Source organism: Chroicocephalus ridibundus, chromosome 8, assembly GCF_963924245.1.
Source record: "Chroicocephalus ridibundus chromosome 8, bChrRid1.1, whole genome shotgun sequence".
NCBI lineage: Eukaryota > Metazoa > Chordata > Aves > Charadriiformes > Laridae > Chroicocephalus > Chroicocephalus ridibundus.
In genome coordinates, this window is record NC_086291.1 from 7022340 (window position 1) to 7038300 (window position 15961).

General features: G+C 37.8%; 1 protein-coding gene across 1 annotated transcript in view; it reads right to left on the minus strand.

Annotated features, from left to right (window-relative positions):
- Positions 1-15961, minus strand: part of SCP2 (sterol carrier protein 2) — a 22009-nt gene continuing 6048 nt past the window's right edge. Inside the window, exons 6-16 of the mRNA XM_063342987.1 lie at positions 14946-15072; positions 14059-14122; positions 13718-13804; positions 12957-13107; positions 11932-12079; positions 9852-9959; positions 7416-7569; positions 4382-4475; positions 3650-3779; positions 2129-2208; positions 1-894 (exon numbers count right to left, since the gene is read on the minus strand). Coding sequence (XP_063199057.1) covers positions 799-894; positions 2129-2208; positions 3650-3779; positions 4382-4475; positions 7416-7569; positions 9852-9959; positions 11932-12079; positions 12957-13107; positions 13718-13804; positions 14059-14122; positions 14946-15072 — 1239 coding nt within the window. The 3' untranslated portion in view covers positions 1-798. The remainder of the gene's footprint in view (positions 895-2128; positions 2209-3649; positions 3780-4381; positions 4476-7415; positions 7570-9851; positions 9960-11931; positions 12080-12956; positions 13108-13717; positions 13805-14058; positions 14123-14945; positions 15073-15961) is intronic.

Here is a 15961-nt window from a genome sequence, read left to right on the forward strand (position 1 = left end):
GAACAGGAAAAGTATATTTAATTTTCTATTAAGCTTCCAACCAGAATACATTTTCCCAAAATAGAAGTTAAAGCTTTTACATTACTGATAAGAATTTCATAATGATCAACACCAGATTTTCTCAGGAGAAAACAGGTTAAATGTTGGTTATACTCCCTCTCTGCTCCCCTGGCAAACCTAATTTTTTTTCCAAGGTGAAGTACTATCAAATCCTGTGAATCTCAAAGAAAAGTTCTAGTTCCTACTTCTGGATGTTTTATTTTTTAATTCCAAAGTAGTAATAAGAAAAGTATTTTATAGCAAATTCCTAAAGCCTGTTCTAAAAAAGTGTTAGAGATCCCCTTTACAAGACCATTTTAATTTAAGCAGCAGCAAATGTTAGAATGGAAGTCTGAAAGCATTTGTATGACCTGATATTACAGCTTTTAAAAGATGCAACTCATTTAATTGATAAGTCAAACTATTTATAACCTTCCTCACTCTCTTCCCAGCTAACCTGAACAACAGTAAGCAGCCTCGCTCAACTCAAAGTTTTATAAAATTTTTGATATTAAAACAAAAATTGTCACAAATACCCACCATACACCATTTTTAAGAGTCAGTGACTCAAGCTTAGCCTGAAAACCTTTGCCATAGACAAACTGCTGGAATTTATTAAGAGAATTACGGTCTCTAACCACAGAATTTAGGTGAGAGAGGTACAATCAAACCCAGCCTGTGCCATACTATGGATAATGTCTAGTTTCATTCTACTTTTTTGTCAAGAATATCAAGTACTGACAGTTTATTCTAATGAGCTCAAAGTTTAGCTTTGCCTGGCTGAAGTTGTAGATTCTGAAGTTTCATTGCCATGCCCATGTTCCCAGAAACCTTCAATTTGCCTTGAAAGAATGCCTAAAAAGAAAGAAAAATTATATGAAATGCAATACAATATATTACCCCAAATGCACCCCTCCCAAAAGTTATGGGCTATTATGTATGTGCAGGTCCTGGCCTGCAGTTTTATAATTACAACAGTTCTTGCAGACACCTTACATTCATCAACAAAAGTATTTTCTGACACTGGAAGGCAGAACAGTAATCTGAGGAAGTTGCATGCTTATTATATTTGTGATACCTGAAGAGAATAAACTTGGTATTGCTTGTTTTCTTGGATTATCGTAACGACAGATCTGGGGCAGGGCAGAACACACAATGGTTTGGTGATGCCAGCTCACAGGATAAGAGTTCACTATTTCAATTGAAGATGATAAAGCAACAGTGTACAGTAGATGCCGCAACTGATTTCTTACTCAAATTCTCCCCAGCTATGACTGGCTTTGTTACTGACAAATTCAATTTTACAAGTCTAGTTTGTGAAGCAGACATGCTAAAGGTTTGGGTTTTTTCCTCCAGACCTTGTAAAAAGGATGAACTGCATGCACTAAAATATCCAAATTGTAGGTGTAAAGTTGTAATTGCTTCTGAATTTCCTACATGTACATTACAACATTTCTATAATGTGCTTTACCTTCAAACTTCTCCTAGACACGCTTTAGCTTCTGAAAATTCTTATTTACCCTGTGACCACCAGACTAAAAAAATTAAAAGAACGTTACCCAGAGCATTTCAAATTTAGAAGTATGGAACAGCAACTTAAAATTAACTTAAACGTCTGGTTTACTTGTACACTATGGCTGCTTTTGACACACTGAGGAATAAAAAAAAAAAAACCTATCATAGGCATTCAGTGGATGCTCACCTCTATTTCTCTTTTTTAGCATCAAGATTACTCCTTACACTAATGCCATCTGCGAGCGTAAAGCCCTCCAAACAGAGGGCCACCACTCCTCCTTTCTTAGGTCATGCTACAAACACTAGTTTCCCCCTCTTCTCTGCAAACCAAGCACTATTATATCCCCTTTCGGATTACCTACAGGATGTCTGAGATAATATGTACTTCAGAAGAACAGAAACTGTCTTTTCTTGATTAATCTTTCTTTGGCCAATTTGTTCAGAGAAAGTCAAGAATTGTCATTTTTCAGATCAGCCATGGCAGTTTTGGTGGAGGGTGTTTATTTAAATGATTTCAACTTATACACACTCAAAACAAACGAGTCTGTCATCATCTCATCTTTGCTATACTTACTGTCTGAGGATTCATTTTGCCAGTCATGAGAGCTAACAGATCAGCGTCAGCCATTGTGATTGTACAATCTGCCTTCTTATCTGTAAGATAAGAGTTGACTATGAAGATTCCAAATGAGATGAAACAGTAGTAGAAGCTGCAATTCTGTCAGGAGTCTGTTGATAGTACAGGTTAGCAAAAGGGTACATGAAGTACATACAAATAAGGGCCATTATAAAAATATCAGCAAGAGATCACCCAACAGCCATCTGTGCCACCTCGTAGCACAGACCACCCCAACAGTGAAGAAAGATGGAACTTTCCGAAAGGTGCGAAGCAAATTCATTCCTTGAAAAGAAATAATCATCTACTTGTAATCAGACAGAATGTTAACTGCAAACATTGACTATCATCTTAAGTTTTATCAAGGTTAAATTCGCTAGTATTGAGATCAACTCAGAATAAATGTTTTCCCCTGTGACACACTCTGAAGATACTCATCACTGAAATTTCAGGCATTTCCTGCCCTCTCCTTCAATGGGAACAACATGTGCATTCTAAAAACACTCATTTGAATTCATTCAAATACAGACATTTTCCGGATCCTCTTACCAGAAATAAACTGAAAAATTATTTTAATAAGCTCTAACAAAAATATTAACATATATAACAAAGGGCTAAAAACTGCACACATCTTTTCCCACACTCACCTTATTATTAAGCTTAACTCTTTGATAAAATGTTGTCCATAAAACAGAAAACAGTGCTTTTATTTTTGTATTAACTTAGATGAATGGAATTTGAATTCCAAATCAATTCCCCTGGCACGTTTTTAATTAAACACTTTATGATGCAGGTTCATGAATATTCAAGATTCTGAGAACAGACTGTTGTCTTTGGGTTTTTGTTTACATTACTAGGATGCATGACTTCAGATATGAGACAAGATATTGTCACGGCAAGGGTAAAAATCCTTTGTTTCCAATACTTTTGTGGGGTTCCCCACCACCACCCCATCTGTGTCTTATTTAGGTCTGCCTTTTTTAAAATGGAACTTGATGTCAGCTGGTGCAGTATTGAAATTAGCCAAGTTTTATTGCTTAATTAGCTGCAGAGGAGAAGTAACTTAACAAGATAGACCAGCTTTCCACCTACCAGTGTCTCCAAGAAAGCAACTGAAGAAACAGCTACAAATTACATTTCTGGCCCAAATTTTAAGAGGTGAGAACAACAAAACCCCTGAGGTTTTAATTTTTTTTATTTTATTTTTTAAAAATTCTGATTCCTGTAAGAGTCATATGACAGATCTGTCTGGAGTCTCTAAGCAAACATGCAATTACCTAGACAGAATTCAGAGTAGAAGATGTTTCATTCTTGGTCCAAAACATCGTGGATTAAAAGTGTCAGTAATAGGAAGTTTAAAATTAAGGTAGCTCTACACCACTTCTGCTCAGGTCACTACAGCTTAAACAGAATATGAATTTATATTCTTTTCATTAGTTTTATGTGTTTTCTGCAATGACATAATAAAATAGCACTGACCTGAATTAACTGCCACAGAGCCTTTACCATTTTTCACATCTACTATCCAAGTTGCTTCTTTCCCACCAGGACCATCTTTTATTTTGAAGGCAAAGACTCCGCCAATTTTCTTGACAAATTGCTCGCCGTCCTGTAATGACCATGTAATATGCAAATTATTCATTTACTTCAAAATAATTTTAAAATATTTTGAGTTAAACAGAAAGTAATTTAAAAACCTTTACCCTTTCTACTAACATAGAAATATCTGTTTCCCCCTATTAGGCTTCATTTAAACAACCATTTAGAAAAAAACCAAAACCCACAAATATGACTATCTATATTAAAATCTATGAACTAAGAAAAATTACCACTCTCTTAATAGTCTTGTCTTGATGTAAATGAAGTAAGTCAAGATGATAAAATGTGATTTCTTCTTCTAATCACACTTACAAAACAAGAAACAAACACAAACTTAAAGTTTCTTGTGTTAGTTAGCAAGCTCCTCACATACAATATAAACTTGCCTTTACTGAAATACCCTTATGCAGGTAGCAACTGTCTGAAAAAAAGTAATTTAAAATCATGGCCCAGCATAGAAAGATCTCTGACACAGCGAAATTCCAAGCTGTAACATCTGTTTCAATGAGAGGTAGTGAGGAAGTGACTGATGCTACTATATTCCCATCAGGTTTCACACATGTTCTGTCATAAATTAAAATCCTGTCGTAGGTAAAAGAAGTAGTCAAATACCTCTTGGAGCTTCTTTTCAATCTCCTTGAAGACCAAATGTGATTTAAATCCATCAACAGCTGCGCTGAGAGGCACAGCCGCAATACGGCCAGTGCTGAAATGAAAAACCCATTTATTTACCTACCTTTAATCACATTTTCAGCATCTTAAAATTATCATGAATAGACCTAACCCCAGCGAGAACAGCCACACTGAAACGCTTTAGCAATACAGACAACTATATGATAGTGAAGTGAAGCTTACTCTCTCATGGGCATGACAGCATGAATTACAATCACTTCGAGTATCTAGATGTTTTTGCATGTATGGACAGGATGCTAATTTTATAATGAAAGTAAATCACTAATCTTGTTAAGATAAATCAGCAAACACTGTTGCCACACCTTGTGGGAAGACAGAGAGCAGCATATGCACCATCTCAGAGAAATACCACCCTTTTTCTTTTGGCAAAACAAATCCCCTTTTCCCTCCCAATTCATGCAGGTCTCTTAACTGTCCCAAGAAGTACTAAGCATTATTCCTGATTCTCTAGAGATGTCACCCCGCATGGTGTGACAGCAGCATGAAACCTTATTCTTCGTTTCTGCAGAGGCACCCAGAGCCAAAGTAAGTATAGAGATGTCCAAAGAAATGGCAATTCAAGCATCAGGAAAAACAAGTTTACAATTATTACCATCTCTTGGCAGCAGAGTTCAAAACTGTGGTCAGGTTTGATATTGTTGAAGTGACAGAATCACTTAAGAAATGTTGCTAGAACCTACTTGTGTGGTACTAACACTACCCTACAGATGTATGCCAGGGTAGCAACAGTAAGGACTATCTCATCTGAAGAGGACACATCAATTTTGCTAATAAACCAAGGCTGTACTAACAAGATGTAAACTTGTAAGTGCCAAAAAAAAAAAAAAAAAAGCAAGACTGTTTCAAAGACTAATCCAAAATGGATCAAGTCCTGCTGTCATTTACCTTGATGTACATTCTTGGCAGCTCTTATGAAAGCCACTAATTACAGGCTAGATCTGAATCCAATGATTAAGTCTACATGCATTGCTGCAGAAAAAATGGCATGAAGTATCTTCACAAGCATGAAACACTACCACCTTTCCCTTAATTGCACAACACACAACATCATTCAATTACATAAGCGGTGTCTGAACAGATCAGCTGCACTGTTTCATTCCAAAGTCTGATATACATTGGTGCAACTCCTTGTGTCAGGTACCTCTTGCACACAAAGCCTTTGGGAGAACTAAAGGCTTTTAAGCTTCTCTAAGGTAAGATGTAACTGGTATTGCTAAGACTTCTCTGGTCTGAGTTGTACCTAAAAAAGAATTTTAAAAATTCTCAATACCGATGAAGGTGAAGTGAGCTGTAGTAAATCAAGACTTCCTTCTTCAGGAGAAATATCATCTATACATGTAAAGCTCTTCCTGACAGAAAGGCACTACTTCTAGCAGTACCTCAAGGTTAACAGTATACAAAATAGCAACAGAGTCCCTGTTACATAAAATCACAATATTTTGAAAGACAAAGTTCAAAGCAATGGAAAATAGTATATTCCCTGTAACAGTCTTTCCTCTCCAATTTAAAACTGCATACCAACACCCACCGCCAAGTTTTGCGAGCATGTTTGAAGACAATCCATGAAGACACATGATTTTTTCCCGTATAACACCTATTTTCTCATATGGTCTAACCTCTTACAGATTACAGAAGTGATAGGATTATCACCTCTGACACTGTACTACAAAAAGTTACTGTTGCAACCCTTCAAAGTTCAATTGCTTCTCTCATTATCTCTTCCACAGATTATACGGTCACCTCCCAGGAACAGAACAGGTCTAGCAAAAACAGACATTAGAAGTATGACTTGGGAGGAGAATATTTTTTCTGTAATTCCAGTACATAATGAATTTTACTGTTCACAGGTTATTAGAGCACATATAAAGTACTGGCATCGAGCTTTAAAACCAAAACCATAATACCCACAAAGAGTAGCTCAATGTTTCTGAGCAAAGTTGAAAGCGAAAATACAAAGGGAACTGTGTATTAAAAAAGTCTCTCCTGAAATTCTGGTGTATTTGCAAATTTTAAGTATTTTCTCTCAATTCCTGTCCTTCCTAGCATAGATTGCAAGTCAGCTTCATAACAGGGTTATCCTCTTACTCTGAAGGACACTACAATTTCAAGTGCAAATTCTTTAGCCAGGACTGGATGAGCGACATCCCTGAATTCTAATGAGTATTTAGAATACCACATGTAACACACACAGCTGAAAGCAATTCTGCATGAAACCAACCAAGTAACAATTTTAGCAGTGCAAGCAGTGGGCATCTCTATTCCCATGGATGTCTTGCTGTTTTTGGCGAGTCCCCAGTTTCAATTCATTTTAATGTGCCATGTTTTGTTCTTGGAAGGGGTTTTTTGTTTTGTTGGGTTTTTTCCCTCCAAACATTAGACTTTTCCTTACAGGAAATCATGTGAGCCATTTTTATGGGCCAGTTTGCTCCTTTCAATAACTTGTAACACACAGCACATATTGTTTATCAGGATTAAGCTATAATCTCTATACACCTGCAGTGCTGTAGGTACACAACAGTTCCAACTGCTGAGCAAGTTTTAGTTTACAGCGCAATGTCTTCCTTGCTCAGAGGCAAAGAATAATTCTAAAAAAAACACCAAATTTTGAAAGACAAAGATATGGGAGCACAGTCAACACAAAGTGAGCTTAGCTTACACCACTACTGAACCCACAGGGAAAGTTTCCAAAGACACTATAACCAAGAGCTGTATGCGAATGCTGAACGCGCGTTTTCATTCAGCAGTGCGATTTCTTGCCCTTCAGAGAGACAGTCTGCGAGGCGACGATTTTCTAAGGTCTTTCAGCACGGGCAGCGCTGTCTTCCTCCTCAAGAGGCCAGCTGCACGCAGAGGGCAGGCCCTCCGCTGCCCCACCACTTCATTACGCAGCGGAACGGGCCCGCCTCGCCTGTCCCCGGCGCTGCGGGCGGCCCCGGCCCCGCGGGGCGCTCACCTGGCGGCTCCGGGGAAGCCCATGCCGTAGAGGGTCACCACCACGGCCCCGCCGAGGCCCAGGTTGTGCTGCAGCGCGACCTTTGCCCCGGGGACCTGCCTCCGCCCGGCCAGACCGCGCAGCTGCCAGCAGAGTTCGGCGCACTGCGCCAGGCCTGAAAAATCGAGCACAGAGCTCAGCTGGGGAAAGCAAAGAAGGCGCGTCCGACAGGCGCATTCCATAAACCTCCTTCCCCGGGAAGATGTTAAGTGAATCCATGCAACAGGATTTGAGAAAGTTAATTATTGACAGCTGCGATATCCCGAAGTGTATTTTCTTGGGAGGCCCAAAACGAATCATAGAATCATTTAGGTTGGAAAAGACCTTTAAAGATCATCAAGTCCAACCGTTCACACTGCCGAGTCCACCACTAAACCGTGTCCCTCAGCACCACGTCTACACGGCTTTTACATACCTCCAGGGATGGCGACTAAACCACTTCCCTGGGCAGGCTGTTCCAACGCTTGACAACCCTTTCAGTGAAGAAATTTTTCCTAATATCCAATCTAAACCTCCCCTGGCCCAACTTGAGGCCGTTTCGTCTTGGCCTATCAGTTACTACCTGGGAGAAGAGACCGACCCCCACCTCTCTACACCCCCCTCTCAGGCAGTTGTACAGAGCGAGAAGGTCTCCCCTCAGCCCCCTTCTCTCCAGGCTGAACACCCCCAGCTCCCTCAGCTGCTCCTCACAAGACTTGTGCTCCAGACCCCTCACCAGCTCCGTTGCCCTTCTCTGGACCCGCTCCAGCACCTCAATGTCTTTCTTGCAGTGAGGGGCCCAAAACTGGACACAATATTCAAGGTGCGGCCTCACCAGTGCCGAGGGGGGATGATCACTGCCCCAGTCCTGCTGGCCACACTGTTCCTGACACAGGCCAGGCTGCTGATGGCCTTCTTGGCCACCTGGGCACACTGCTGGCTCATATTCAGCCGGCTGTCGACCAACACCCCAGGTCCTTCGCCTCCAGGAAAAGTGAATTCCTTTTCATTACAGCCCTGGTTTTCAGATCACACTTACCCTTGGTCTCCCCCTGTTTCTGCAATTGTGACCCACTCCCACCACACACACACACACAGTTCTTCCTCCCTCCACCACCCACAGACCTCCACCCCTTCCTCTCCCTTCCCCTTGACAACCATGCAGGACTTCAAGCAAGTCAGAGGAGGAATCTGCATTTTATGTACCGAATTTTATGGACCGAATTTTATGCATTGCCAATTGAAACATCACAAAGAGGATGATTAAGAAGTTTTATAATCCCAGACACAGATGAGAATTAACAGATTTCATTCACACTCTCCCAGCCCAAGGAGAGAACACATACCGTGGCACAACCTGCCCTGGAACGGTTTGGAAATTTAAGACGACTTACATGACCTCCGATGAGCACACAGCTAGCCTCAAGACTGTTTTATAGTGAAATTAAGATGACAGTCTGTTGTCATTTTCTGCAATTTAATGATTCTTCCCCCCATCCCATGGCAATAGAGAGAGGCACGAATACCAGTAATTGCCTCTACATTTATCACTCTCTAACTGACAAAAATTTAACACAAGCCTAGCAATATAATACTCATCCTGTTACAGAAACCCACAGTCTCATTTACCTGCAATGTGTTTCCTCCAAAGTTTCCTAATACTTCCCCCCCTACACTAAATGCAGATTATCCAGCTGGTACAGCTGTTTAGATTAAGGTTTGTTGTTTTACGAGGTTTCCTCAGTTTTCTGACAACCTCACATTTCCAAACAAGGAAGGTGAATTATCTTCACAAATCCAAACACATTTTATCAAAGAGCCAGGTCATTTTGGAAGTAAGTGTAGCAGTTTAAAGAAAACAAACAAACAAAAAAGAAAACAAAACAGAAAGAAAAGGAAAACCTATGTTGCTGGGAAACAGTGACTAACTGAGCTTCTGTTGTAAACATCAGATGAATATTTTGACATCTAAGGCTTAGCAGAAATAGCTTTTGACCCAGCTAACAAGGGTACATGCTATTCAGATGCTGTAAAAATCTCCTAAACCTGAATTTTAAAGGATGACAACATACGAAAATAGTTATGCAAACTACATTCAGCAGAACTTGTACTATTGAGCAATTACTTAAAAAAAGTTAAGCTGTTTTGCAGATGGCTTTAACAACAGAAAAAAAAAAAAGCACCATAAAATTAAATAAGTGCTAATGATCAAATTCACACTCCAGGCCTTTTGGTTTGAGCAATCCTACACCGTTAATGCTTGCATGAGCTGGAAGTCAGAATCAACTCCAGAGCTTCCTTCTAATCTTATGAAGCCCTCATGTTTTGTATGGACAAAGTTAAGTGGGAAGCATCTGCCTGCTCAAGAGCTGTATCTCTTATCTAACCCACACAACTAAATGAAATGGTTTTGCATACCTGTAGCACCAAGTGGATGTCCCTTTGAAATCAAGCCACCACTAGGATTAATAACCCATTTTCCTCCATAAGTGTTGTCTCCTCTGTCAATTAGGTCACATGCTCTTCCTGTAAAACAGTATTTATAAAAGAAAAATTGTTCCTTTTTTGGTTTTAAGTGATTTTTCAATTCTATTGTCACTTACTGAAGATGCTGCATGTCAGTCAAAACCTAGGAAATACTACACCACAAATTTTACAAAGAGCAGAATGAAATTAGCCAAACTACATTAATGAGACTTGCTTATACCACTGGAGAAAGCATAACACAGAAAAGAAGTAGAAGGGCTAGTGTTTGATACGAAAGTTTTTTTAAATTTGCTGTTGAACTATTTTGTTGATATACAGTATTATGATATAATCAATATAATGAAGCTGTTCGTTATTTTATTAATGAAACTGCAGTGATAATCATGCTTTTTGTAAAAGAGGAGCTAGTCATAACTTGTGACCCCCAGGACATGGAGGTCCTGGTGAACACCAAGTTGAACAGGAGCCCTTGCCACAAAGAGGGCTAAAGGTACCCTGGGCTGCATTAAGACATTAAGATAGTAAATAAAACCACTCGTAAGACTAATGCTTGGGATTGCTTAGCTTTCCAGACTATTAGTTCCCATGCCTTTAGCAGACAGTTTTCCCTTTTGACCGGTCCCTTACTCCTTGATTCTTGTACCAGCTCCTTCAGCCTATGTTATTAACACTAAAGTCTAAAAGAGATCTGCCACATTTCCTGTATTTTTAACTTACTTCTGCCATTAAATAAGAATACCAGCTTAGTCTTGCACATCTAAATCCACAATGTGGTTTATGCTGTTTCACTAATCTCTGTGTCTAATTAGTCTACCATTCCAAGATAGGTTTCACATACTACTAAGGTCAGACTGACTGCAAGGTGGTGAGAATTGCACTATTAAATTAACATACACAAGACTTATTGGTCAAATAGACAAGTACCATCAGGATTCTTCTGTATCTTCAATTAAAGGAACGAAGCTAAAAAGGTTAATGTACCTACTTAAATAATGTCAAACATTTACCATTTTTAGCAGATAGCATAAAAACACAGCAAAGACGACAGTAAAAAGCAAGCATCTGAAGACCTACAAACACATAAAAAGTCTTCCTAAAGATCTGTGGACTTCTCTGTTTCAGTGAGAAAGCTTAGACTTAATACAATACACCATCTAGTGATAGAGTATGGTATTTTCTCAAAATTAGTTAAAAACAAATTAGAGAAAGATTACATCAGATGATTATTTATGCAAAGCAAGAATACATTTAGAGTTTAAAATGTATCAAATACTGAAGTAGCAGTTCAATGCATTATTTATGTGAAATCAAACAAAAAACTCTTCAGTAGAAAATTTTAATAGTTTGATTTACATAGGCAGAACGAAACTCCATTGCCACTTAACTTGTTGTAAATCCACTCACTTTGATGAAATTAAACTAATCTGGACAGATTGTGCATTGTTATCCAGGTGGCATGTTGACAATTTGCCAACAACTCTGTGTCTTCAAAGGCAACAATGTTTCAAGATTTTAAAAAAGTCCCATCAAAGATAAGTAACATGGTAAAGCCCTCTATAGGCAATTCTTGTCTGATTTTTATTTCCTTACAAGGAAATACAAAGATGGAGGGAAATCTTGGGGCAGTTCAGTATGTAGCCCTGAAAAAGGGGCATAATACTGAAAAAGATCAGAAGAGTCCTTGATTTCCTTGCTCTGTTCACTTAAAAGAACCATCCCTGCACAAGCTAGCTGTATGGTTTCACGTAGCTGTCCAACACTTTAATTTGCCTTCTCTATTTCTTCAGAAATCACAGTAGCACGCTCTTTTGTTAAGCTAATACTAGAGTTTACAGGTCTTACTTATGTTACTACAGTGGTAACTTGCTTTTCCCTCTTACGAGGTTAGCTAATAGGATTTTCAAATATCTGTACAGTAGACAGCTCAAAGTTCTAATTATATGAACAGATAAAAAGATATTTTTAATGCTTTCCACTTCAATAAAACAACGATCTCCAATGACGCTATTACCTTCTGGACAGAGTCCCAGAGCTTCATAGGTAATGAACTCATTAACTGAGAAACAGTCATGAAGTTCGATCACATCAACATCTGTAGGTTTTAGGCCTGCTTTTTCAAAACATTTTTCAGCAGCTTTTTTAGTCATATCATAGCCAACCTGCAACAAGAAGAAACTGTACGTTAAAATATCATTAAAGAAACAGAACTAGCAATTTAATTTCTACACTTAATTTTAAATGTGCTTCTATATATCCTGTAAGTGAGGTACCATTCTAATTTATTTTAATGCATCACATACCACAGAGTTTAATATTCACACAGTATGAATTGTATAGAAAGAAAGAACATATTCTAAGTCTCATTCTTGGCACGTGGAAACTTTTCTGGGGAATATCCTCTACTTTCTCAACCTTGCTCACAAGCCAAATTGCTCCTTTGCATGACTCAGACCAACACCCTTGAAACAAATCCTCAAACCGTCTTGCTACATTTTTGTATCAGCCATCTAAATAGAATTGTATTTGAAACCCAAATAGAACAGTAGAAACTTTTGGGTATTCTAATGGTTTGACTTACATTCAATTGCTTTAGTCAATTTGCAGTAGGATCCAAATTTTGTAGTTTGGGTCTCTCTCTTCATTCTACTTAAGCAAATACCAGATTATACCCAACAGGCTATTTCAGCTTCAGTATTACACAGAGATAAGTAAAATTGTTTAAATTGTTTCCTTACTCTTAGAAACAGAAAAATTAAAAGAAATCTTTTCCTTGCTGTTCAAGTTGTTTAAAAAGCAGCCTTTAAGTAATTTATTAAAAAGTAGGTCTTTGATAGCCTGTTTATAAATGTCTTACCGTTATTCTACAATCATACTCTATTCTACAACCATACTCCACCTGCCCAAATGAAATTACTTTTACATTTACCCCAAACTATAATTTGCTGGCTTACTGACATGGAAGTGCCTAGAGTATCATGAGGACTTTCAGGTACTAAAAAAACCCAAACCTTAAGGAACAGAGAATTGTAAACCTACCATCTTCATACAACTGTTTTCTTCAAATGTGCTTGGATAATCAGTAGCCATCACCTGGGCTAGAATTTCCACAGCTTTTGGCTGCAACTTATGCCTTTTCACAAATGCCTCACTAGCCAAAATTGCAGCTGCGGCACCATTTGATGTTGGACTGATTGAAAGAAAAATAATGATGTCATCATTCTGACTTAGTAAGGTCAATCTTCAATAGAACTATCTTCTAATACAAACCAAAAAAAAAAAAGTACAAACAAAAAACTACTTTCTTCGGCTGATGCCACTGAAACTAAACTCTATCAGTGTTTGCTGGACACTTTCAGTAATATTTATAACAGACATTTGAAAACTATGATATCAAAATAGAAACATAGCATTACAGTTTTTCAATTTAGGAAAAAATCAAAGCTTCTACTTGGCTAGAAGTGTTGTTAATAACAAGTCTTTCAGGAGCGTATAAGAAAAGCTGAAGAGATGAATTAACACTTAACAGCAATGGATGAACATTGGTAAGAGAAATACAATGATGTGAAAGCTCCAAAGTACAAAACGTATTTCACCTTACTGCATTATGCTGTGAACACGTATCTAGATAGTGTTTGGTCAAGACAGATATTCCACATCTGTTTCATTTATTATAAGTTTTACTTAAAATAATCAGTAAATTTTAATTTACATGCAAACAGACTTTTATTTAAATAGATGTCCTACCATATTTGTCTTAACATCAAGATTTATTTCACAATGCTAAGTCCTCTCCTTACCAACACTGTAAGACAGTCAAGAAATCAAAAATTTTGCGAGAATGCAGAACTTCATCTAATGTGTACTCCTTTTGGAACTGGGAATACCTACAAAATATACACAGATGCGATCTTAGTTTTAGCACAACCTCTAGCAGACTTACTAGTATCACACTATTAGACAGCTACAGAGCTGTTTTTACAAAGCATAAGGAACTGGATATAGAATTTACGCTGGGTATAATTCTCATTCCATAATAAGGAACATACTCTGCAAAGTATTTCTAAAAATAATACTCAGTTTTGCACGAATTTTGTAACAGCAACGTACGTTCAATATAGAGGTAGAGTACATTACTCACGGGTTGTTAGTTGAATGGCTATGATTCTTCCACGCAATTTTTGCAAAGTATTCTGGATTTGTCCCTGGAAGGGGAAAGAAAGCTGTGTTGAAATACTTTGTTTACCCAAACAGTGCTAACATAGCATTTTAAATATTGTGTCATAAGAATTTGACCTTTACAAGCATCTTTACAAGAGACTCATTGTTATCAAGGCTTTCTTTAGGACTCAACTTAGGTTGAACATCCTACCTGGATATTTAACACTTACTAACATAAAAGAAACGAAAATAAGTCCATTTTATTTGAGGTATTATTAAATTACTGGAACTTGAACTCTCATTTTCCTATCAGTGCAAAACAGCTGTAGTGAAATACTGGAGTCTAAGTCTTCCATATACTAGTCTAAAACTACATGCAAATAAAAGACGCTCAACAGGCCAACCTGTTACCTTTTTTGGTAGCCAGTTCCCTTATCTGGCGAGGGGGTAGGAAACAGCAGTGGCAGCAGCCTAGTACTATATATTGAATCAAATACCCAAAGGCTTTTGTCAAACAATTCAGTCCGAAGCCCATCTACCCATCCTAAGACACAAGGAAAAAATGCAGGAGGTTTTGCAATGTTATGGCCCAGACCTTACAGAGGCACAAACCGTATTATTAGCATGATTACCAGACACTCTGTATCACAGCCTTAATTATGTCTCCGGATGGTTTTGTTTACCTACACATCGCCAACTTTTCTGTAGATAGCTCTTTATCCAAATATATTCCTGTATGTGTTAGCCGTAGATGCTGCAGTTGTAGTACTTAAGTAAAAGAAAGGCCACTGAATTTTCCAAAATGAAATCCTATTTTTTAAATCACTTCAGTAAAAGAGGACAATGAAAAAATGTATTTTAACGTACCATATTTCTCCATGTGTTCTTTGCCAGCATTTGCAAACATCTGAGGTGCTACTGGAGCACTTGCTAAACCATATTTATTTATCATAATTTCCAAATGTTTGTCCATTGGATTAGTTCTGTCTGAAAACTAAAAAGAAGAGAAAAAGTTATAATTTTTTTTTTTTTTTCAACACAACGTCATCACGAAAGTGCCATGGATTTCAAGCAAAATAGAGGGTTTCCTGATATTTTAACAGTTCCACTGGACAGTACGTTGCACTTCAGTGACGTTTCAAAGCATTCATAATTTCCAACTGTAAGAAACAGTAAATAAGCATAAAATGCTTAACATTATCATCACTCCACTGATTCATGGCAAGGATCACTCCTACGTGATTCTATCACATTTAGTATTTTCAGTAGAAGACTTCAGGTATTTTTTATGTCATCTTAAAATCCTACAGTTAATATCGTTCAAAGTTATAAAATTAATACTGTAGTAGTATTTTCAATGAAGCTTAAATGCAATATCATAAAGCATGTTAAACATAACTCCTACTCTTTTCGATCAGTTGCTAAATTTAACGTTTCTCACCCAAATCTCTGCATATATTATCAAATTTGGCAGTTCTGTAGTTAAACCACATATGGGCTCTAATATTACTTGCCACAAGGCAAAATACAAAACAAAAACCCCCACACTTCTCCAGTAAAAACAAAGAAGAGACAAGAAAGAAAAGTTTACCAAAGTCTTTAATTGTTGGGAAAGTGCGTTAACTGGTCAACTGCGTAAGCACCAAAAGCCAGAAGACCCAGATTCTTTCTTCACTTTGCTGTGTCACTTTGGGAAAGACACTGCAATTGCTCAATGCTCCTATATTCTATCTGGTATTTCCATTATTCCCTATTAATCCTGCCTTTAATGTATTATTGGCAAATTAATAAAAGCATGACATACTACATAAATTCTAAAACATTCTATACAAAATTTGTACATCATAGCTCCAATCAGAATCATGTAAATAATTAGAAGTTTT